The 22,880-nt window shown below is 43.2% G+C and overlaps 2 protein-coding genes across 4 annotated transcripts in view; one reads left to right on the top strand and one right to left on the bottom strand.

Annotated features, from left to right (window-relative positions):
* Window positions 1–305: 305 nt before the first annotated feature.
* matr3l1.1 (matrin 3-like 1.1) lies at window positions 306–19,489 on the top strand. Its single transcript, XM_030061257.1, has 24 exons — window positions 306–449; window positions 3,914–5,076; window positions 5,353–5,414; window positions 5,904–5,942; window positions 7,095–7,171; window positions 7,262–7,293; window positions 7,397–7,519; window positions 8,091–8,216; window positions 9,015–9,131; window positions 9,582–9,706; window positions 10,200–10,444; window positions 10,669–10,893; window positions 11,415–11,441; window positions 11,533–11,614; window positions 12,079–12,323; window positions 12,470–12,654; window positions 13,186–13,264; window positions 13,399–13,424; window positions 13,539–13,661; window positions 14,527–14,657; window positions 15,488–16,193; window positions 16,858–16,948; window positions 17,300–17,421; window positions 17,702–19,489. The coding sequence occupies exons 2-24, from the start codon at window positions 3,952–3,954 to the stop codon at window positions 17,732–17,734; spliced, it is 4,146 nt and encodes a 1,381-aa protein (XP_029917117.1). The 5' UTR covers window positions 306–449; window positions 3,914–3,951; the 3' UTR covers window positions 17,735–19,489.
* Window positions 18,867–22,880, bottom strand: part of matr3l1.2 (matrin 3-like 1.2) — an 18,259-nt gene continuing 14,245 nt past the window's right edge. For all 3 annotated transcript variants that reach the window (XM_030061261.1, XM_030061260.1, XM_030061259.1), the window contains 6 exons: window positions 22,656–22,784; window positions 22,427–22,557; window positions 20,934–21,219; window positions 20,594–20,753; window positions 19,897–20,012; window positions 18,867–19,099 (listed from right to left, as the gene is read on the bottom strand). In XM_030061261.1, the coding sequence (XP_029917121.1) occupies window positions 19,034–19,099; window positions 19,897–20,012; window positions 20,594–20,753; window positions 20,934–21,219; window positions 22,427–22,557; window positions 22,656–22,784 (888 nt within the window). In that variant the 3' untranslated portion in view covers window positions 18,867–19,033. The remainder of the gene's footprint in view (window positions 19,100–19,896; window positions 20,013–20,593; window positions 20,754–20,933; window positions 21,220–22,426; window positions 22,558–22,655; window positions 22,785–22,880) is intronic.

The following is a 22,880-nucleotide window of genomic DNA, read 5'->3' as shown; positions in this document are numbered from 1 at the left end:
CCAAGAAAAAGGAACAATGTTATTAAATACCGGCAAAGGTGATGGGGATCTGAAAGAAAACATAAAATAATACCACTAGTAGTACAACTACTACTACTACTACTACTACTACTACTAATAATAATAGTAATATACTGATAAATATGAGAGACAGAGACATACCTATATCCGAAGTCATGTAAATAGTTTGAACAGTGTAGAGTTATTACATTATTTAAAAAAAAAAAAAAAAAAAAAAAAAAAAAAAAAAAAATCAAAATATAAATCTTTCGCCAAATTGCTGACCCCGGAAGTAATTGGTTAGCTTCCGGTCGTAGTTAGCTTGGATTAGCTTGATAGCTGGTTCAATAATTTTCTTCCTTACCAGCAACTTTCTGATTTACTGTCACATCTCACATCTCACCTGTGACTTTGGGTGACTGGGCGCTGTGTAAAGTGAGTGTCTGAAGGTAAGACCGTCGCTAAAGATGTGGCTTTTGCGTGTCGCTGCTGTCAGCCAAAGTTAGCTGTGATGCTAACGCTAGGCTAGTTAGCATACTGTTAGCCAGCTGTGGCAACAAACTGTGGTTTTATGATTTGAGGAAAAAAAGGGGGCAAGACTCTGATATCGCCTGTGGTTTGATCTGACAGCCACCTGTCCTTTAACGCGTTCACTTTGTAAATTATTTGTGTTTTTTGCAGCGCCTCCCATCCCCGCAGAAAGCCCCCCGCGGCCTCTGTCGTCTGTTTTAATTTTAATTTAATTAAACAAGATAATCTGTACAAATCAGCTGGTATTTTTCATTGAAGCCACGTTCTGATGTGTTGATTGAAGTGGACTTGTTCCTCCTGCCTTGGTTTCTGTCGGCAAACACAACATCAGCCATGATTTACACTACTCACAAAAAGTTAGGGATATTTGGCTTTTGGGTGAAATTTATATAAAATGTAAAAAGTTCACGCTACAGTGATATTATATCATGAAAGTAGGGCATTTAAGTAGAAGCATACACTGGTGATTTCCTCATCTCAAACAATTTCTTGAAACAAAAGCCAACAACAGTGGTGGATATACCACAACAAAAAATGTCAGTGTCAGTAACTTGTCATGTGCCCTTGAGCATCAATTACAGCTTGACAACGACGTCTCATGCTGTTCACAAGTCGACTTATTGTCTGCTGAGGCATGGCATCCCACTCTTCTTGAAGGGCGGCCCTCAGGACATTGAGGTTCTGGGGTACAGAGCTCCGAGCCTCTACACGGCGACTCAGCTGATCCCATAGGTTTTCTATGGGATGCAGGTCTGGAGAAAGTGCAGGCCACTCCATCTGAGGTACCCCAGTCTCCAGCAGCCGTTCCCTAATGATACGACCTCGATGAGCTGGAGCATCAAACACCTGATGTGAATTTTGCCGTTAAACTCCTTGTTAGAGAACAGCAACTTGTGCAAAAAGTACTGAAACATTGAACAGTTGGACATGTGCATTCAAAAGTTTACAGAAGGTCACATTAAGTTCACCTGTAAAGGTTATAATGCATTTTAGGTTCATCCTGAAATTTCACCCGAAAGCCGAATATCCCTAACTTTTTGTGAGTAGTGTATTTATTATTTATTTGTTTGTTTGTTTGTTTGTTTATTTGGGAGGGACAGCATACATTAATGAACAAAGCATTCCAGTTAAGTACAAACATGCGCAGGTTAGGTGCAAAGTAAAATGTACAGGAGTTAGCGAGAATGCTGATTTACATCCTTAGTCCCTGACATACAACAAATACAGAACACTACAGCGACAGATTCAAACAAACAACTAACCCTAAAGCAGGGTTGCCAGGTCTGTGAGACAAAAGCAGCCAAACAGCAACTCAAAACCAGCCCAAAACCCTAAGCCCAACCGGGTATAAAAAGGGCCCAAAAATCAGCCCAATACCAGAACTCAAAATATGCCCATAAAAATCCATATATGTTGCTTTTAAAGTCCAACAGCATTGCTATAATTGCAAAATGCACTATAATATCTGTAAAATAACACCATAAACATTAAAGGCAATTTCCCGAAACAGTTCTTTCACCTATTTAATTTACAGCAGGGGTGTCAAACTCGTGCCATGGAGGGCCAAGAGGCTGCAGGTTTTCATTCCAACCAAAAACTCCACCAGGTGATTTCACTGATCACCCTACCTCCAAACAGAGAGGCGGGACTAATCGATGAAATCACCTGGTGGAGTTGTTGGTTGGAATGAAAACCTGCAGCCGCTTGGCCCTCCATGGCATGAGTGATTTACAGTATATCAGAACTTAATCAGAACTCAGAATATAATATGGGATACCTTACTTCAGCTGACAGGCACTGGGCACGAGTGGTGCTGATGATGTGATTGGTCATTGGTTTGACAGGATTTGGGTATAAACATTGGTCATTCAAAATATGAATCTTTATTCATGTCTGCCCAAGCCCAACCCGCGGACAAAATTTGTTAACCGCGGCAACACTTAAAAAGTAACCCAATTTGGCGGAAAAATTGATTGACCTTATGCCGATCCCTCTCTACGGCTTCTTCTTCCTGTACACCAGCCTGTTTAAAAGCCTTAAATTTGTAAACTGTATTTTTCTGTCTCTCTCGCTTCACATAGAGACACAACAGCACTGCACAACACGCTGCTTTTACATGTCATGTCATCAGCTGTAGGAAGGTCTATCCTCCCCGTCTCAGGTGGGGAGGCTGATACCACTTTCCAGTATCTGATCTTACCATCCACAACTGAAGACACTGACACAGATAAGCATCATTTTTTATGAGAATAAGTGAAAAACAAGTTTGGCAGACTGTTGGGTCGTACTGTCCCCTGAGTGTGATTAGGGGTCCACACTTCTACAGCAAAACGGCTCCCAAAATATCATTTTTAACACACAAACCAACACCAACAAAGAGGATTAGGAATATATAAAAAACACAAGAAGTTCTGGTTCCTGTTTTATTTATGTAATTACAGTTATTTGTGAAAGTAAAGGTGGTTTCTTCCCGGTGTAAAGTTACCACTGACACACCGGAGTCTCTGTATTTTCCTTTCTCCTCCACTTCTCCCACTCGGCGAAAAAAGGGTTGGTTTTTCTGTCTGAATCTGTCTGCAGCTAATGTCTGATACTGCCAGACCTACCAGCTGGTAAAGGGACATACATGTGCAGCACCTCTGTATTTTCCCTTCTCCTGGTGGGTGAGTGGATTTTCTCACCTAACAGTCTGGCATAGTTTTGGGCCTATCACCCTATATGTTTTTTTGCACACAGTTATGACTTTGAAAACCTTTTAAAAAACTGTTTTAATCCACAACTGAGTACTAACTCCTCAGCTGTGTTTTTGTCTATGTCTGATCTCTGGAGAAGAGGAGATAGGCAGGCAGTGACTGTGTATTTTCCCTTCTCACGGTAAACAGGAAAAAGGTGTGGGTTTTCACATAAGGCCAAGCACTCGGAAAAAGGGAAGGAGATGAGTGCACACATCTGGTTTTGGGAGCCGTTTTGCTATGCAAGTGAATACAGATACTAATGAGGATTTTTCACCACCATGTGGACTCTAACTATACAACCCAACGCTATTCCAAAGGTCAACTTTTCTGTATACTTTTCAGACAGGCCTGTTTTAAGATATTTTCCTTTAAAACAATGGACGTACTCCGTTGCAGCTGTATTTCGTTAAACACCCATGGAAGAAAAGGTTCCACAAGTCCTATTTTCACAAGCAGCCAAACATCATTGGTGAAAAATGACATCATGCCGATTGTGATGTTGCTTTTTAAAGCTGATAACAGCCATTATTGATAGTCTACTGATATATCGATCCATCTCTCGTCTTATAACACATCTAAACAACAGCCCTCACTTCTGTCAAAGCCATTTTTACATCTCCTCTCTTCCCGGCAACTTCTGTCTACAGAAAACGCCCAGTGCGTCTATCCACAGCTACGTCCCATCATGTCTAACAACTACCCGTACAGAAGAGCGCCGCCAGCCGCTGCTGACTCTTGGCCTGACCACGGGACTTACCGCTCATCAGACCGCCGCCACACCTCTGAGGACTACGACATTTACAGGCTTCCTCATGAGGCGTCGTCTCATTTGTCTTCTTCCTCCTCTGGAGACTTGAGGGAGTCGTCGTACTCGGCCTCAAGGTCGGACAGCGCTCTCGTCCTCCTCAGCAGCTGCGGCCTGGAACCTGATGACCTAGCACTGCTGGCCGAGCTGCCCGAGGACATCCTCACCGTCGAGTCGCTCCCGCACCTCCTTAAGGAGATCAAAGACAAGAGGGGGGTGAGCAAGCCGCACCTTCCCGTGCCTTCATCGTCTTCGTCTTCCTCCTCCTCTGCCCGTCCTTCTGCCTCATCTCGTCTGCACACCGCTAGCAGCTCCAGCAGTGAGTTGGATAGCCTGCGGGGCCAGCCTGTGCAGTACCCACTTGACCACGCCTTCATCACGCCCAAGCCCCTCCCACCTGAACAGGTGCAGGACTGGCAGGACCGCTGGGGGAATCCCAGAAGGACCAGCTCCAACACTTACAAACCCTCGTCTAGTGTAGATCCCAAGCCCCTCCCGCCCGAGCAGGTTGAGGAGTGGCAGGACCGCTGGGGGAACCCCCGGAGGAACCCCTCCACCGCTTACAAACCCTCCTCAAGTGCAGAGCTGCCATCATCAGCATCAGCATCATCATCCTCCAGCTACGTCGTGGACTATGACCATCGCGTAAAGTCCACTGATTACGATAAGAGCGGGAGAGATGGAGGTTCGGGCTCCAGGTATGACCGACCTTCTTACAGCTCAGCGGAGGAAGAGAGCCGCAGCAGAAACTCAGCTTCCCGCCTCTCCCATCCCGGATCAGCTGATTACAGGTTTGCGCCTCCTCACGACGAGTACCGTGCCAAAGCTCAGACGGAGCGCCGCAATCCGGACCACTCTTCCATCAGGAGCAGCAGCAGCAGCAGCAGCAGGCCCAACAAGGTTCCCTTGCCCTCCAAGAAAGCAGCGCTTGACTTCCACGGGTCGGTGCCGGAGACGTACCCATACTCGTGCACACTGTGTGGGACCACTGTCCTCACAGAGAAGGTAGGTACTTCCATCTTTCCTTCTCCTTGAACCTCTCTGCATTCTTACAGAGTCTGAGAGGGCGGGGTTTAGGGACGGGGCGGGAGAGCGGGGTGGTGGCGGGCACTACTCTTCCTCACTCATCAGTCTTTACACAGCTCATCATTTGGCCTCCTGGAAGGACGGCAGGTACATCGTTGGACAGGAAACAGTTTTTCCTCAGTGCTACCTCTTGAGTCGAAGTGAAGCAGAACCTCCGCAGTTTTGTTTTTTCATGCTTTGTTCTCCATTTTTCAGTTCTGGCTCCAGCATATCAACGGGTCTCAACATGCAGACGGACAGCTCAACCTGCTTCAGTGGTAAGTTCAACATAGACTTTGATCTTTGGCATAATCCCAGTGTCCAAAATGATCTGGAGAACTAGAAAAAGAATCTGTTTTTCCATTTCGCTCTTTCATCCACACTAAAATCATCCATCGCTTTCAATAATGCTCCCCCAAAACAATTGATAGCAGCAAAATGGAAAATGGAGGATTTTGTGACGCATTGTTTTCTTCTACTGCAGTCAGATACCAGCAGAGTAGCAGTACTTCTACTTGATTAGAAGCACTGCTACTCTTTCCACCACTGGATCTGAGTTTGTGATTCATGAACACAACTTTGCATGTTGTACCCACGAACTCTCAAGTTCCATTTGAAGGCAGTAAATAATATCTGTCATGTGGTCCTGACTGGAGGCAAAACAATGTTGGCGACATAATGCCTTATTTAGAAATAGTTCTCCTTCACATTGTGTTGTTTTTTTCCCCCACATTGTGGTTTTCAAAGTTCTGTCGTCTCTTCTCCAGGTTTCCCGACTGGGACTGCCGCATGGAGACAATTGAAAGGTCGGTGCACCGCAAACTACAGTTTGACTGACCTCCCACTGACCTGATGCTTTTTAAGCCTGATACTCGGCTGCTTACGACTTCCTATAAACTATAACATGCTTTCACACTGACGCTTTCGGTGACCCTGAGATTAGTGCACAAGCAGCTTCACACTCAGTTTCCACCCTGGGGCAAATTCAACTGTTCTGGGACCATAGTTGAAATTTTCACCACAGAGCCAATGCAGGAGGCGACGCATCAACGCAATCGATTACATACATCGACGCGAAAGACGTGTGTCGACGCATTGGACCAAAACAAAAAAATTGCGGCAGCATGTAGCAGCAGCAGCGCGAGTGACTCCCGTGACTTCTCAGAGCTTCAACGATCAAAGAAGTCGTACTCATTCGTCTAAAGTATGGGAATATTTCAATTTCCATGGAAGTGATTCTGTAATTTGTAGACTATGTAAAATGGAGATGGCCTATCATTCCAGCATGACGGCTATGAACCAACACCTGAAAAGGAGGCATCCAGGAGCCTCAATGTTTTTTCATTGATATTCATAATATAGCATGTGTAAATTGCTATATTAATCAGATAATGGGAAAATAATCGATAATCGAAAAAATGATCGTTTAGGTAATCAAAAAATTTATTGTTAGATTAATTGTTTAAAAAATAACCGTTTTGCCCAGCCCTAGAGGAGTTCACCATATGTTGGCGGCTGGGAGCAGTTATCAACAGCTGACCTTAATATGACAACAGATAAACTGGTATTATTCCTAATGAGGGTATTCACTGACTAAATGAAAGCTAGCTATCAGTTTGTTCTTGTGGTGAAATTTGCCAAATGATAAACAAATATTCCAGGACATGATTTTTACTGCTATGATATAGCTTTTATATTTGAGAAATCATTTCACAAGTGCATGTCTCTTCAACGGGGGTTCAAAGTAATAAGTGTGAAAAGAGCCTCTCTGACTCCGGGGTGGGTATAAAACAACACGAGCGATTAAACTAAACAGGGTGTGTAGCTCGGAGTGCTTTACAAAAAAAGTGAAAAAACAAAACAACAAAATAAAATGAGGCATATTTTTAGCTGTTGATGAAGCTAAGCCGGAGGACGAGAGATGCACATCCCAAAACAAATCTGTTCTGTCATTCAAGGGCCGACAGCGAATCGGAGAAGCCGAAGGATGAAGGGAGGCACGCCAGCCAGTCCCAGACAGCCAGTCAAAGCTCTTGTAAAGATCCTTTATTCTTATGTTTCTAAAATTTTTAGATGTCGTTCAGACCCGTTATTATCGTGCTGACTTTTTCCTTTTGTCCCACAGATCCACAGCCGAATAAAAAGTCCACAAAGAAGGTACTGACCTGAGTTGATTTCAAATTGACAAACAGTGAGTTGTTCCTGTATGCATGTTTCTGCCCTGTAATCTGTCTTGAATTTTTATTTATATTTTTTTCAGTCTGCAGGGAACAGCAAAGTGGTCTGTGTTAAATTTCCAGCCCATTCTGTGGATGAGAAGCACCTGAGAACGTTGACTGAGCCGTTTGGGAAAATAGTGAAAGTCATCATGTTTCCCACCTTGGTAGGTCAGATTCATTCTCTGCCACATTTGAACACACATTAGTCATACACACCCAAATATTCTTGCGTTGTAAAACAATATCTGTGGGCGTATAGTTTGACATCTTACAAGTTTATGTAGGAACAGTTGTATGATTTTGACTGGTTTAGTCTTTATAAGACACTGCTCCCATTTGCAGCCGTTGTGTGTCCTTAGTATGTTTTGGTTTAATTAATTTAAGGATTCAAATTGAGCCAAATGAAAGCATTAAGTCTTACAAAATCACAAAAACAGACAATCACAGGAAGGCTTATGTATGTGCAGTTTAATACTCACTCGGGTTGATATTACAGAATCAAATATCACAATATATTTAATCATACACCTTTATCGATGTTGAGATAATGTGGAAGGGAGGATCGTTGGTGCTGTTTTGATGGGTTGATGGATGGAAGCTGACAGACAGAGGATGTTCAGACTGATTTTCATTTTCAGATTTTTAAAATTTTTATTTCCAGCCATATTTGTTTAGAAAAAAGTACAGTAGATGCACACACCTTGATAATTTGAAAATTCTGCCGAACCCCTCCAGGCGTTTGTGGAGCTGGGCTCCACCGACCAGGCCAAGGACTTGGTGAAGTACTACGAGAACCACCCTCCCTCCGTAAAGGGCGAAAACATGAGCTTCTACATGTCCAACACCTTCAACTTCCTGCAGGTACGAACTCTCATCAGAAAACCAGAATCAGCTTTACTGGCCTGGCATGCAAGGAGTTTCTCCAGTTCACAGAAACTTCTAGAAATTACACATAAGACTGAAAAACAAAAGAGGAAGCCAACAAAAAAGAAAAACAAATTAATAAAGAGATTAATAAAGATAATTCTGGAGGTAAGTATGAATGCACAAGGTACGTCACATCTATGCAGAGTTGTTATGGCTGAATAATTTATAACCAGTATACAGGAGCTGTATGTGTATAAGTAGTTAGTTTATATTTTATTTCATTTTAATCAGTCAGAAACAATCTTGGCTGTGGAAAACAAACAACCCACAGAGGAGCCAGGCTGCCGATTCATCTGATTTAAAAATTGCAGGAGAGTTTCGCGAACAACTGAAATAAAAATGAAAATAAGTGGAGGCGGTAATGAAGTTTATTTAAACAAAAAGTGAAGGGTTTGCATTTTATAGTAAGAAATAAACTAAACTAAACAAACAAACATATCTCTTGCTTTGTTTTTCATTTTTGTTTTGCATTGTTTGGTTTGCAGTTTGAGAGTTTTAGTTCTTGCAGTGGTTGAGGACTGCAGTAATTTAATGAAAAAAATGAGTTGTGAGGGTCAAGTAATCACTGAGTCATTGGTATTGATCAACAAAATGTAAGACCTTACTAACAGCTTATTTTAACCATATTTTCATGCAGTTTTCATTTAAAGTAGAAAAACGTACGTAGCAATATATTCAAACCAACAACCTGTTTGTTTCTGTAAAGTGGTTATGCCGTATGTTTCCTCCCAGAGTTCCCGGGTGTTGAGCTTCGCTCCCGCTCCGGCAGGCGAGGACGGATTCTCCGACCTCATCAGCATCGCTAAGCGCTTCGGCCCGCCGCTCTACACTCTGTTCCTGCCGTCCATGGTGAGGATCAACACAACACAATTCAACACAGCTCAGTTTGTTGATGCAGCCAGAAAACAGAAGCCACAAATACAGGAGAAAAAAAAAATAATATAAAAAATAGAAATAAACAAAATCACACAATGCACACCTGAACTGGATAACAACATGGTGCACAAACCCAGATGCATGGAATGACAAAGTGAAATTAATATTTTAAAAATTGTTTATCAGCAAATAATGGTGATTAATAATGATTCTTAATGATACAGTAATAGCATAGTGAACAGTTTTGAATGAAATAATGGGGAAGTAAGGGTGAGTGAATGCTTTGTTACTGAGAGAAAACTGCAAGCAAAAAAAAAGAAAAATCGTATTCCATATTATCTATGTGCCGATTCTTAAATCTCTGCATGTTTTATTTTCCCTAGAAATGCAGTCCAACATTAATTTTTCTGTTGTTTTTTTCAGGCTTTTGTTGAAATGAAAAATGCCGAAGATGCTCAAAAGCTGAATGAATACTATTCGTCCAACACCCTGAGGATAAACGGTCAAACTATAAAGGTTGCTTTCTCTGGAGAATACAACACCCTCATGTAAGTCGAGTGTTTTAGGTTTGGTTTCAAAGCCTCTCCGTTTTGCCTTATCTTTCAGTTTCGTACAAGCGCTCCACCGTAAATCTGGGCACAGGACTGACTCTTTGTTTACAAATGGAGTCTGAGCTGTTAGCACCCTCTAGTGGTCAGAAAGCGCTTACTGCAGCTCGAAGCCTAAATTTTACCATTGAAGCTAAGAGGTAGATTGAGCCTAAACTCTTAGATTCCTTGCAGTAAAAGCAGTTTATAGTCATAATGAGGTTTAGAGTTCACTATAACCACGCAACAAATGGAACAGATTATTCTTGTTATCCTTTATTGGTCATCATGGTAAATATGTGCTAAGAAACAAAAAAAAAGCTGAGGAAAGGTGTAGAAAACAGGGAATGAAACACATTTATGTCCAGGTGCGTTTTTCAATATAACAAGATGCAGATGAAGGACAAAAAGACAAAACACAAGGCATTAAGTCTCCTCCCGGTCTCTCCTGTAGGCGGGTTTCCTCAGCCAAGAGGTACGAAGAGGAGAGTTCTTCAACCAAGAGGACGAAGAGTCCCAGCTCATCGAGAGACGAGGCCACGCCGGCCAAGAAGAGGAGGGGCAGTAGAGACGGTGAGGACAGGCAGAGGAGTGAAACGAGGTCCAGATCCAGATCCAGAGACAGATCCCGAGACAGATCCTCCAGGGCTGGCAGGTCCAGGGAGAAGACAGCGGTCCTGGACAAAACTCAGCAAATCAGTAAGTAAACACAAATTTACGTTACTGGAATGAGTTTTCCATGACCCTCCATGACTAAAATATTGGGTTTCCATGACCTTTGTGTAATACCTCAGACTCGGAAGTCATCCTTTGGTATTCTTTCAGTGTGTTCACCTCTGCCTGGTCCTCATTTTGTTCAGAAACTCCTTCAAAATCCTCCAAGATCCCTGGTAGTCCCTGAGTATTTTCTTTCTTGCCCACAGAAACAGAGCCCAAAGCCAACAAATCAGCATCTTCCAGGTCCAGGTCCAGAGATCGATCCAGAGACAAATCCAAATCCAGAGATAAATCCAGATCCAGAGACAAATCCAAATCCAGATCCAGATCGAGAGACAGATCCAGATCCAGAGATAAATCCAGAGACAGATCGTCCAGGGCTGGCAGGTCCAGGGAGAAGGCCGTGGCTCCTGAAAAAACTCAGCCAACTAGTAAGTAAACACAAATTCAATACATCGGAATGGGATTTTTTAAATTGCTTTGATCAGTTTATGAAAAAGTATTTTAGCCATGGAAAGTCATGGAAAAGGGAATTTTGCCTGAGTTTTCATGACCTGTATGAATGTAACATGACTTTATATTATCGGCCAAATTTTTAAACACTTGATATTGAGGAGTTTCATTAAAGGTTTATCATTTTGTTTCATTCTGTCGGAGGAAGTGACCATAATATGAACACAGTGTGTTGAGTTATGATTTTGATATGATCTTTTATTTTGATTGACTCATTGGGCACGTCAGCCACATGTCAAAGGACCAGAGGGCATCAAATATGCTGCTTCAAAGTTGCTCTTTAACAGTGTAAAATAAATATTACTTTTGATGAATAACTAGATTTTATTTTTTTTTATTTTTTAATAAAATGAGGCTGACAAAATTCCACAATATTCTGTGACTTGATTTTCCCTGTCTGGAATAGAGTTTGAACATTTATTTTGCCTCTTGCCCACAGAAACGGAGCCCAAAACTCAGCAAAGCAGTAAGTAAACACAAATTTAATTTTCATCATTTAAAACTCATTTGATTAAAGTTGTGTTTTATCTAACCTTTACATTCCCTCTTGCCCACAGAAGCGGAGCCAGAAACCGACAAACCAGCATCTCCCAGCAAACCTGAAACCAGTGAGAACGAACCGATGGAGGCGGAAGCAGCGTGAGTGTTTACTTTTTTCAAAGTTTTCGTGTGTTTTAAAACCTGCTTTTATACAGCAGTGAAAGCAGCTAAAGACAAGTTTAGCTAAAAATAGGAACAAGACTGAGACAACAGAGCGGGACTGCAGCTAATGATTATTTATGTCTCTGATTTGACCAACAGTTATTGTGTAAAGTGTTAAAACACTGACAACATTTCAAGTTGGCAGAGAACAAAGTGATGTCTTCAAACTGCTTCCTCAGTCTGACCAGCAGATAAAAAACCCCAAAGTATTGATTTTATAATGATATAAACAGTAAAATTAGCAAACCTTAGTGTCTTAGTGACGCTAGGATAAGCATTTTTATTTTTATTTCATAAATGACAAATTAATGGAATATTAACATCATAATCCAGTCATTTTCTGTCAGTCTTGATGTGATGATGGTGACACACTGTAAAGCTGAGCCTGTTGAAACCGGCAGGTCTTCTGGAGACGAGAGCGACATCGAGGGGATGGAGGTGATCGGAGAAGATGGAGAGAATCTGGAGGACGACTACTTGGAGATTCTGGATGAAGCCAGCGGAGACATGGAAGGAGAGGAGGAGGAGGAGGAGGAAAACAAGGAAGGGGAAGGGGAAGGAGAAGGAGAGGAAGGAGAGGGTTCGCTGGAGGAGGAAGCCGCCGAGGGAGAAGGTCAAGCAGAGACCATCGACTCTCCTGAGCAAGGTTAAAAAAAAAAAAAAAAAAAAAAAAATAAACTAATGTTAGCAAACACAACCTGTAAAAAAAACAACTTTAAATGGAAACAAAATTGAGAGTAAAATAAATTTTTTCAAGAATTAAGTTCTAACACTGTTATAACTCTGCTCCAGGGAACGAGGAGGAGGTGACGAGAGAGGAGAAACCCGAGATGAAAGAAGAGGAAGACGAGGAGGAGGAGGAGGAGGTTTTAGAGAACGAGGTGACATCTGAGATCAACTTGAAGAAAGAAGAGTCAGAAACCAGCAGAGAACTGGAAGCACAGGAGAGCACAGAGACGCACCTGGAGGACGACGAGGTAGATATGCAGCCGTGACCAGGCTCACATCTCATTTTAGAGACAGGAACTCAGGCCCACGATGTGTCAGCCTCGGCCATTTGGAGTTGGTCTTTTGTTTTGTTTTGTTTTTTTGAGAATAAAACACTCATGTGCAGCTCTGGTAGAGAGGGAAAGAAAAACTAGTCAACATTGCCACAAGTGACCAGCAGGACTTCACAATGAGGAGGTTCCATGTGCACTGGAAAATGAAATTCAGAAAAGTAAAGCGAGCCGAGTCGAACAGGATGTTTTGCTGCTCATGGATGCTGCTACCCACAATTTCACACAACCACCATCCCTAGCCCAGCCATAAATTAGGTTTCGACTTTTTTTTTTTTTTTTTTTTTTTTAAGCCCTTGAATCATGGAGAGAAAGCATCGTGAACTTGTGTTGGAAAAGCTTCTGAAAGAGTATTTAGACCATGGTGCATAACTGATATCTGATAATATTAGTATCTAAGAAGGGCTGTTAGCGGCTGACCTGAGTGTGTCGTCTGTGCTCTCCACCCAGGAGGAACCAGATTTCCCAGAGGACCTTGAGAACTGCATCACTCTGGATGAACTGGATGAAGACAAATCTGACGATGAAGGTAGAGGCGGTTTCCAAACAAACTGAGTCTGACAGTCAATGTGCAGCTTGTGTGTCTCTGAGTGGATCAGCCCAGCATCCTGACAGCCTGCCAGTCGTTTCTGTACAAACTAACGTGCTGCTTTGTTTTCACAGAGGAGGAGAACAGAGATGAACCCAAGGTAAGGAGGGACATACACAGAGCTGCTTCACGGGTTCACTCCATCAGACAGGAGGTTGTCTGGTGACACGAGAAAGGTTTTGACCAACTTGTTGCTGTGGTTGTTTTCTTGCAGTCTTGCAGAGTGATTTATTTTAAGGGGCTGCCGCAGCGCTACTACACCGACTCGGACTTTGTGAAGATCGTGAAGGGCTTCGGGAAAGTGGCGCGCTACTATCTGAACCGCAACCACCAGCAGGTCAGAGAGCACGTCCAGCTTTCTCTTTCAGATCCACATGATCCACTGTGTAGATCAGACAGCTTCAGAGCTGCTGTCGGGTTTGTTTTTACCAGTTTTAAAGAGCCAGGCTAACAGCTCCCATAGACCTCAAGTAGGGATGGACGATATGTTATCGTTTGCGATATATCGTCAAAAAAATTCCCCACGGTAAGAATATGTCATCTCGCGATAATAACGATAAACTCCTGTTGATGACGTAATTACGTGCGCAACGCACTCGCCGCTGGCAGCCGGCAGCTCACACGTGTAGCACAATAACAAACATGGCGGAAGGCGGGGCTGATAGCGAAGAGCTCGTTGCTAAACGAGGCTCCAGCTCGATTATCTGGAACTGGTTTGGCTACAGTAAGTCTGACGTGGAGCAAACATCTGTCATATGCAAAGTTTGCAAAAAAGCGGTGATTACAAAGGATGCAGTACAGGTGTACTACTTAAACTTAATTGGTATAGTTTAGTAGCGTATTTGACTACAGTAAGTATTATTTTTGAGCAGTATTTGTGGGGTTCTCAAGACTGAATGCGGTGATAGATTTGTAGTCAAAAAGATGGAGTTGAATTGTTTTATATTTTTTATCGTCACTTTTATCGTTATCGCAATAAATGCCAGAAATTATCGTGATAAAATTTTTAGTCCATATCGCCCCTCACTAACCTCAAGTCTTTACGCTAAGCTAACACGAAATGCTACCCACAGGAGCTGAACCACTGGACGTACAGAGGTGGAAATGAGTATTTTGGCCAAAATGTTGGAGTATTCCTTTAAAACTGCATCTTTACCTTTGCCTGGTATTGGTAAAATGACATCACTCCCGTGGCTTTGCAGGGCTTCATAGAGATGTGCAGCTCCTCAGAGGCTTTCAGGGCCGTCAGGGAGCTCAGCAGCAAAACCTTGGAGTTCCACGGCTCCCAGCTTGTCGTCCAGATTTCACACAAGTACCGGAGGCTTGTCGAAGGGTAAGCAACACACAGCCACCACAAACACAATCTGTGTGCACTAATTCAGACTTTCCTGGGCTGAAAAAAAATATAGATATGAGGTTTGATCACTTCACTGGTTATGAAAAGTCTGTGGGTAAAATCTGGACATCGTTCTGTCACAGTACATGCCAACAACTTTTATTTGGGTGTAGACCCACTGTCATTTTGTATTGTTGTTGTTGTTTACTAAAACTATGATGAAATGTGATGGTCAATGACACTTTTTCCAGGAAAAAATTAGATGGAAACAAAACAAAAATAAACCTTTGGTGACCAAAGCTATGGTGTAATATGACATTTTTGTCAACAAATGAGGCAAAAATAAACAAATGAAAACACAGGTCCTGACCTCGGTTTGGAAGGGATCCAGTCTTTGGATAACACAGATCTAACTAATGTCAGATGGGCGTTGACTTTACGTGTCTGTAAAAAACACACATTCAGACAAACTGTGCTTTTCATACTAAACGCTGTATAATAAGAGAGGTTAGATTGAAAATACAAGAAGCAGGAATGAGGAATGTAGATCAGTCTGTATAAAGGTCACTAACAAAAAAATGATAATTTGCAGGAAAATAAAATGTGAGAATGTACTCAGTTATAGTGTGTAAAAGTGAGTTTTCATCGACTAAAGCCAGAATAAAACTGACAAAACTGACATGTGACAAACTAAAATGCATTTTAGTAAAAGACCTAAACTACATTACAACAGTTTGTTTAAAATGAACACTGATTAAGGTTGTGTAATAATAATATTCAGCCAGAGAGTGATGTTGCCTAGCTGATTATGATCTTTTTCACGCCAGATGGGAAGTTCAGTCGGACTCAGAGTCGGACGAGGAGAGGAGGAGGGGGAGCAGGAGCCGAAGCAGGAGGAGCGAGAGGAGCAGCAAGTCCAAGACCTCGGAGACGGAGGAGTCAAACAGGAAGTCTGCTGCGAGACCGGAGCCCTCCAAAAAGACGCCGGAGAAGGAATCGACGGGCAGAAAGACTCCAGAAAAGGAGTTGGCAGCAGAAAAGACTTCTGAGGAAGAGTCAACAAGCAAAAAGACGCCGGAGGAAGAGGACTCGGCTCAGAAGACGCTCGAAAAGGAGGAGCTCGAAGGCAAAGAGACTCCACAGAAAAGACAAACAAGACAGAGTTCACAGACAAAGCCAGCAAGCAAAAAGACTCCAGAGAGAAGGCCGACGAAACAGAGCCTACAGAAAAAACCAGCGAGCAGAAAGAGTCCGGAGACAGAGGACTCAGAGGAGAAAGCAGAAAGAAAGAGGAGTCCAGAGAAGGAGTCAGCCGCTCAGGAGGAACGAGCTGAAAACGCTCCGGAAAAGCAGGAAGAATCAGCCGAAATGACTCCAGAGGAGGAGTCGGTCACAAACACTACAGCAGAAGAAGAAACGCCCGCGGTTCAGGGAGTTTGTTCAGAGGAGACGGCGTCCAAACCAGGAGAGGAAGAGCCAGAGAGGCAGGAGGAGACGGAAGAGACGGATCCTCCAGGAGCGCAGGCTGAACAGGTACAGCTCACCTCCATCACTCTAACATGACCTCCTTTACTCGCTGCCCACGTGAATAGACGGAGATATTTTATTTGTAAGGCTGAAGATAACTGGCCGCACAACACCTCGCTCCTGCTGAACACAGAAAGAAAGGAGAGAAAGCTACCAGTGACGAAAAAAAGAAAAAAGCAACATGAAGTTTGTTAGTGAGATGCTGGTCACAGTCTGCTGGACGACCGGACCTCACAGGCTGTTAAACAGCTTTTTTTGGCCTGTTGATCATTTACTTTTTTCCTTTCATTTCATTAATATCAAACTAATTTTTTGTTCATGTCTGGGGATGCACAGGTTGTGAAAATCGAGGCTGACATGATCTATAAATAAGAGTTTGGCAGAGAGCTGTTTTCCTGTTTGTGCCAGCGAAACAGAGAAATCTTTATTACTGAACTGTATTGTTTTCAAGTCTTGTCAGCCTTCATTATACCATCACTTGAATGAGCACAAATTCAGTCATACAGATTTATGAAAACAGCCTTTGATATAAGTTTCTTTCACATGACAGATGGTTTTTGTGAAGGATAACTCTCAGGTGCATCCCTGTCTGTTCTCTCTCAGTTCAAACTCCTCTGTAATAAATGATTTCTGAACGCTTTTTTTTTTTTTTTTTTTTTTTTTTTTAAAGAGAGCTGGTGGTGACGGGCTGGCCGAGGTGGAGCAGCAGTCTGAGCCTGCAGGAGGCGCCACCGAGCCGCCCAAACCCACAAAACCTGTTGGTAAGAAACAGCTGGAAGATACTTTGATTCATGTTAAATTATTCTGATGTCATTTTTGAACACTGACAAAGACCGAAAGCAATGAGATTAAATTATAATGTTAAAATCCACCACAGGTGCAGTGGGACTATTTAAAAAAAAAAAAAAACTCACATCTTTCATAATTATTTTTCTTCTGTTTCTTGTTAATTGTAGTGAAATTAAACTGTTCATCATTTTGCTGGGGACCATCTGCAAGCTCCTCAAGGACCCCCAGGGGGCCCCAGGCCCCACATTGACAGCTTCTGTGTTAGCTGGCAGGTGGTGCTTCGGCCCAGACGGTCAGCCGGTTTATTTTTCTGTTTTCTGCAGGAACCGAGTTCGTGCGTCCGGTCGTCGGCTACTTCTGCAACCTGTGTCAGGTGATCTACGCCGACGAGGACGAGGCCAAGCAGCAGCACTGCAGCAGCCCCAGCCACTACCAGAGATACCAGGTCTGCACCAAAACACACACACACACACACACACACACACACACACACCCAATGTCACAACCCTGCTGATCCTCAGCTCTGCCATATTAACAGCAAATTATGGATTAATACTGAAGTCAGGAGCGTTTTGCTAACCTCAAGAGTCTAGACAGGGAATGACCTTCATTCTCACACACACACACACACACACACACACACGGTACATCAGTCTCCATACACACCCTGATCACCTCCAGTGTGGAAACACAGGTGATGATTTTCTTCTTCTGCTGTTTTTCAGGAAAAAACAGGGAAGGATCCGTGGGCCGACTGACATCTGGACACATTTGTGGCTCTTGACAGAAAACGAGTTTCAAAAAGGGAATATGTTGAAATATCAAATTGAAAATTACTGATGTGGCTCATCAGGAAAACAAAATATCAGATGGAGAAAAATAAAGTCTCTTTTGTGATTAAAAAGTTCCTGCCAGCTGCTCTGAGAGAAGAGACGGCAGGTCAGATATCTGAACTCTCCTCGCTTCAACCTCGGCTGCTTTGTTTGTGACGACAAACTGACAGGATCCAACCAGAGGTGACACACACACACACACACACACACCACCTGACGGCAAGAGCGGTGGGATTGGAGCTGGGATTATTGCACAGAACACTAAACAAACATTCAGCTGCTTCATTTTTCGTTTTTTCTCCACCGGACGGTTCAGCTCTCGCCCCTAAACGATGTTTCACGCTGGAATCGCCGCGTCCTCTGAGAGAAGGAGCCTTCAGTTCCTGTTTTCATTTTGTTGACTTGATCAGACTGTGTGAGCGCTTCAGTTTCTTCATGCACGGCTCCTGCTTTTGTGTTTGCATTTATTTAAAGGTTTATATCATTTCACACCTGCTGCTTTCCAAACTCATCAAGGCAGGATTTTTTTGTGATTTTTATTTAAGTTTCGTGCCGTTCCACTGCGATTCTCCTTCCTCTGGTGGGGATTCAGTGTTTGACTGGAAATGTGCCAACCTAGGACTTAAGACTGAAGTGAGCAGAGCGTCGCTGAGGGAAAAGAGTCCATCTCACAGCGTCTCCATGCAGTTTGAGTTTCAGAGCTCACATTGAGTTGAATCCCCTCCTCGCAGTGTTACTTCTGTTTTTGTTTGTTGGTTTGACTTCAGATGGAAATGTGTATTAAAGATGCAAATTTTCAGTTTCAGGAATGTCTCGCTCTCTTTAATCTTCATCACTGCAACCACTTTTCATCTGTCGGGGGTCCTGTGCCTTGCTCAAGGGCAGGTTGACAGTTAAAGAAAGACTGAATTTTTAGGCGGAATCTGATCATCAAACCGTGAGTTTGGTGTGTATTTAATTTTTGTGATGGTTTAGTGTACAGCGGCTATTCTCCAAAACTGAAGCATCACATTTAAAAAAAAAAAAAAAAAAAAAAAAAAAAGGCCAAACATCTGGAAACTGATTCTTTTTCAGCATTTATTTTTAAAAATCTAAGAAGCCTAACATGAACATGGAGGCTGAGCGTCGAGAACAAACAAAACAACTTAAAAAAAAAAAAAAAAAGACCAGAACAAAAATGAAACATTTCCATGCACACGTGGTTTGATGAGTCGGCTGAAGAGGCTACGCAGACGGCTTCTTCCCTTTCTTGGTGCCTTGTGTTTTGGTCTGCTCCCTTTCCAGATATTTCTGAAAGAGAAGGAACATGAAGAAAAGCTCAGACCTCCTCTCCAACCAAAACCAGTTTTCACATCTGTTCTTTAGAGTCTGCTGATGCTAAAACATCTTATAATGGCTTTGAATCAGAATTATCAGCCATAATATTTTTATTTAAAGTCCCCAGTTCACATCTGCATTTCATTTTGTTTCCCAATCTTAATGACCATTTCTGCCATTACACATCCCTCTTCTTTTTAGAATATAGTGTTAATTATTGTAAGTTTAATAAGATGTATATATTTTAAAAAAATGATAATGAAGGGAAAGGTTTCAGCTTCTGCTTATTCTTTGCTCACTGACACTAAAGGGCTGGTGAAATGGTCTCAACTACTGTTTAAATAGAGACCTGGGGAAAAAAAACCCAATTAAAATACACATTTGTAACCTTATAATTTGACTGTCATAATAACATGAGTGCACAGCTGTTAAATATCAACTATGCCTGTTGGTGCATAAATGAACACGAACAATATAAAAACGACCAGCAGCCTTCGTTTTTTTTTTTTTTTTCGTGTGTGTATTTTGTGTGTGAGGTGGTTCGTTCCTGCTGCAACTTTACCTAAAGTTTCCCTAAAGACGCTGGATGTTCCTGTCTGCTGTTGTAACTTGGGATGTAAAATAAAAACACTTTCTTTGGATTATCCCTGTTTTCAGATTTTACTGTAGATGAGAGGGAGTGAGGCCGTTAAATTTTAATATCAAATCAGGATGTTTGCAGTGTTTGTGCGTGGAGCTGCAGCGGGGGGACGTGAAGCTGCGGCGCTCACCTTGAGCCGGTCGTAGTGCGCCTGGCTGCTGCAGTGAACCTTCTTGGCCGTTTCTTCGTTGGAGTAGAAGAGGAAACACACTCTGCAGTAGTAGCCCATCTTCACGTGCTCCACACCTGCAGGCAAACAACAGCAGGCAGATCAGCTCACTGCGACAAACCCCAACATGTACACCAGCACATCAAACGGCTGCAGCGTGAAGGGAAAACGTGCAGCGTGAGAGGAAACTGAACATCTGCAAAGACATGAATGTATCTGGTTTGGATTCTGCTCACTTTCATCTCACAGCTCACAGTTTGTTTTTTTTAGGATGGTCCCTCAGTTTTGCTCTATTCCTGTGTTTTTGCCTTCATGTGAAGCTCAGTTTATTAAAGTTGCTATGGGTAGCATTTCCTGTTAGCTTAGCATAAAGACTTGAAGTCTATGGGAGTCATTAGCCTGGCTTTGTCAGCAGCTCTGAAGCCACATGATCCACACACAGCGTGAATCAGAGCTTCAGAGCTGCTCATGCTGCCACAGGACCTGAACCTGCTGGACGTCCAGAGGTGGACTTGGTGTCCAACATCTGCTCAAGGGAATCAGAAAAAGGGGATTTCACCCAGAATATTGGAGTATTGATTTAAATCAAATTAAAATACAGTGGATCAGTGACGGGTGTTTTCAGATCATGTTCTGGTTTGTTGAGGAGCTTCCTGACCGATGGGCGTGTCGGGGTCGTACGCTGCGAGCGGCAGCGTCGCCACGCTCGGTTTGGTGTCGGGCACCGCCACCACCGCCGCCGCCGCCTCCTCCGTCTGTCTGCTGTGAGCGGCCGACGTCTCCGTCTCCGTCTCCGTCTCCTCCTCCTGTTTGACCTCCTGCAGCACAGAGCACAGTGCTGCGTTAGACGCACACATGCACACCCCTCCACAGAGCAACAACATCATACAATTTACAAAAATACAACAAAATCCGCAACGCTAGTGAAACTGTTTATGGACCTTTTAGATAAAAATGGGAGAACTTTTTTTTTTTTAAATCCTCCATGTGTGACTCACAGCCTCAGTGCTGCCGGCCGGCTCCGAGCCTTCAGGAATCGTCTCCTTCTTGGCCGAGTCTTCGTCACTCCTCTGCTCTCCGCCGGGCGCCTCGGCCTTCTCCGCCTCCTCCTTCCTCTCCTCCGTTTTCTCCTCCTCCTCTTTCTTCTCCTCGGCCGCCGGCTCCTTCTCCTCCTTCATCTTCTTGGCCGGAGGTTCCTCGCTGTGTTTGGAGGATTTGGCCGCGGCGCCGCTGCCGTCCCTCTTCAGCGGCTTCTTGTCCTCGGGGATGCTGGGACGCCGATGTCTGGACGGAGAGACAAAAAGGTTTTGGCGGCGTTTTAATGTTTTTTTTTGTTTTTTTTTTGGTAATTTAGGGTTTCTGGGTAATGAAGTCCTCAAAATTCAGTGGGATTAAGCCAGCAGAATAAAACAACCCAAATCAGTCAAACCCTGGCATGTGCACAAAATCTTCAGAGGTTAATGTGCATTAATAATTAGGGCTGTTCTGTGGCTAAACAGTAATTAATTTAAGTTTTTAAACATAAATTAAAAGAGCCATTAGCCAAAATTATGTTACTAAATGTGCAATAATGCAAGACTGTCCTTAAATTCTAAAAACATTTTTTATTTTTCAATTATTTCTATTTTTTATACTTGTATACTTTTATATACTTTCTATAAAACTTGAATTTCGTTCAAGTTTTTATTTTGATGTTATTGTTATATATTTTTGTTACTTTTATGAAGTCATTATTTATGCCCCTTTTCCACTAGTACCTACTCAGCTCGACTCGGCTCGACTCTACTCGGTTTAAGAGCTTTTCCATTAGGTGGTAGTACCTGCTAGCAGGTCCCATTTTAGCACCTACTCAGCCGGGGTTCCAAGCGAGCTGAGTCGAGCTGAAAATGTGACGTTAACGCCGTGCAGGCAACTGATTGGACAGGGAGTGACGAGAGCGACTCCTGCACGAAAACAAAACCCGACATTTAAAAAAAAAAAAAAAAAAAACGGCAACAGCGGCCGTGCGCATTGATCGTCAGTGAAGTTGTCAAAGTCGGAAAATGGCAAGCACACCGCTACCGCGGTCAAATAAAGACGTGGAGACTTTCCTGAGCTTGGTGGCGGCCCAAAGAATCCAGAGGGAGCTGGACGGTGCGCCGCCTTGCTAACGACTCCACCCACGGCGAGGTGCTACTCAACTGTAATGGAAAACCACCTAAACCGTGTCGAGGCGAGTAGAGTCGAGCTGAGTCGAGCCGAGTCGAGCCGAGTAGATACTAATGGAAAAGGGCCATTACTGTACACCAAATTTGTGTTCTGTGTAATATTGTGAATTTTTTTAACTTGAGTTAGATGGAGGCTTGAAATGAGCTCACTGGCTTTTCTGACTCTCCCTGCACTTTATAATATTTGCTCTTGTCATCATGTATTATGTATTTTTATGTATTTTTAAACTGTGCAAAAATGAAACCAAACTAAACTCTGAGGTCTGTGAGGCGTCGCTGCTCACCCGTATTTGAGCTGCTTGTACTTCCTGCTGACGTAGACGGTCAGGCGCTTCCCCTGGATCTTGGGTGGATTTGCTTTGTAATCCTCTGCCATCCTCTCTGCGTCTTCCGCGTTCTCCATTTCGATGAAACACTGGAAAACACAAAGCCGGAAAACGTCAGACCTGAAACCTCCCCGCTGGCCGTAAAAACGGGGTAACGTTTCTGCTTCGGGACGCTGAGCCGCAGTACCTCTCTCTTGATCCTGTTGAGGAAATACTTCCTGACTTTCCCGAAAGGCTCGGCCAGCTCCAGGATGGTCTCGTCCGAGTATTTAATGTTGGGGATCTGACCGATGTACACGACCCGACTGGAGCCGCACTGAGGAGCAAACACAGCGACACGTCAGCCAGCAAACTCAACTTTAAACCTTAAACTTTAAACTTTAAGGGATCTGAAAAGTCTCTAGGCTACAGG

This window comes from Myripristis murdjan, chromosome 10, assembly GCF_902150065.1.
Source record: "Myripristis murdjan chromosome 10, fMyrMur1.1, whole genome shotgun sequence".
Lineage (NCBI taxonomy): Eukaryota > Metazoa > Chordata > Actinopteri > Holocentriformes > Holocentridae > Myripristis > Myripristis murdjan.
This window is presented reverse-complemented; position numbering and strand designations above follow the sequence as displayed.

What these genes read in the sequence shown, in the direction of transcription:
- matr3l1.1 (XM_030061257.1), top strand. Translation starts at nt 3,952, where the DNA reads ATGTCTAACAACTACCCGTACAGAAGAGCGCCGCCAGCCGCTGCTGAC. An exon ending in CTCTGTTCCTGCCGTCCATG is followed by an intron (nt 9,132 to 9,581) that starts GTGAGGATCAAC and finishes TGTTTTTTTCAG; the next exon opens with GCTTTTGTTGAAATGAAAAA. An exon ending in GCCACTACCAGAGATACCAG is followed by an intron (nt 17,422 to 17,701) that starts GTCTGCACCAAA and finishes GCTGTTTTTCAG; the next exon opens with GAAAAAACAGGGAAGGATCC.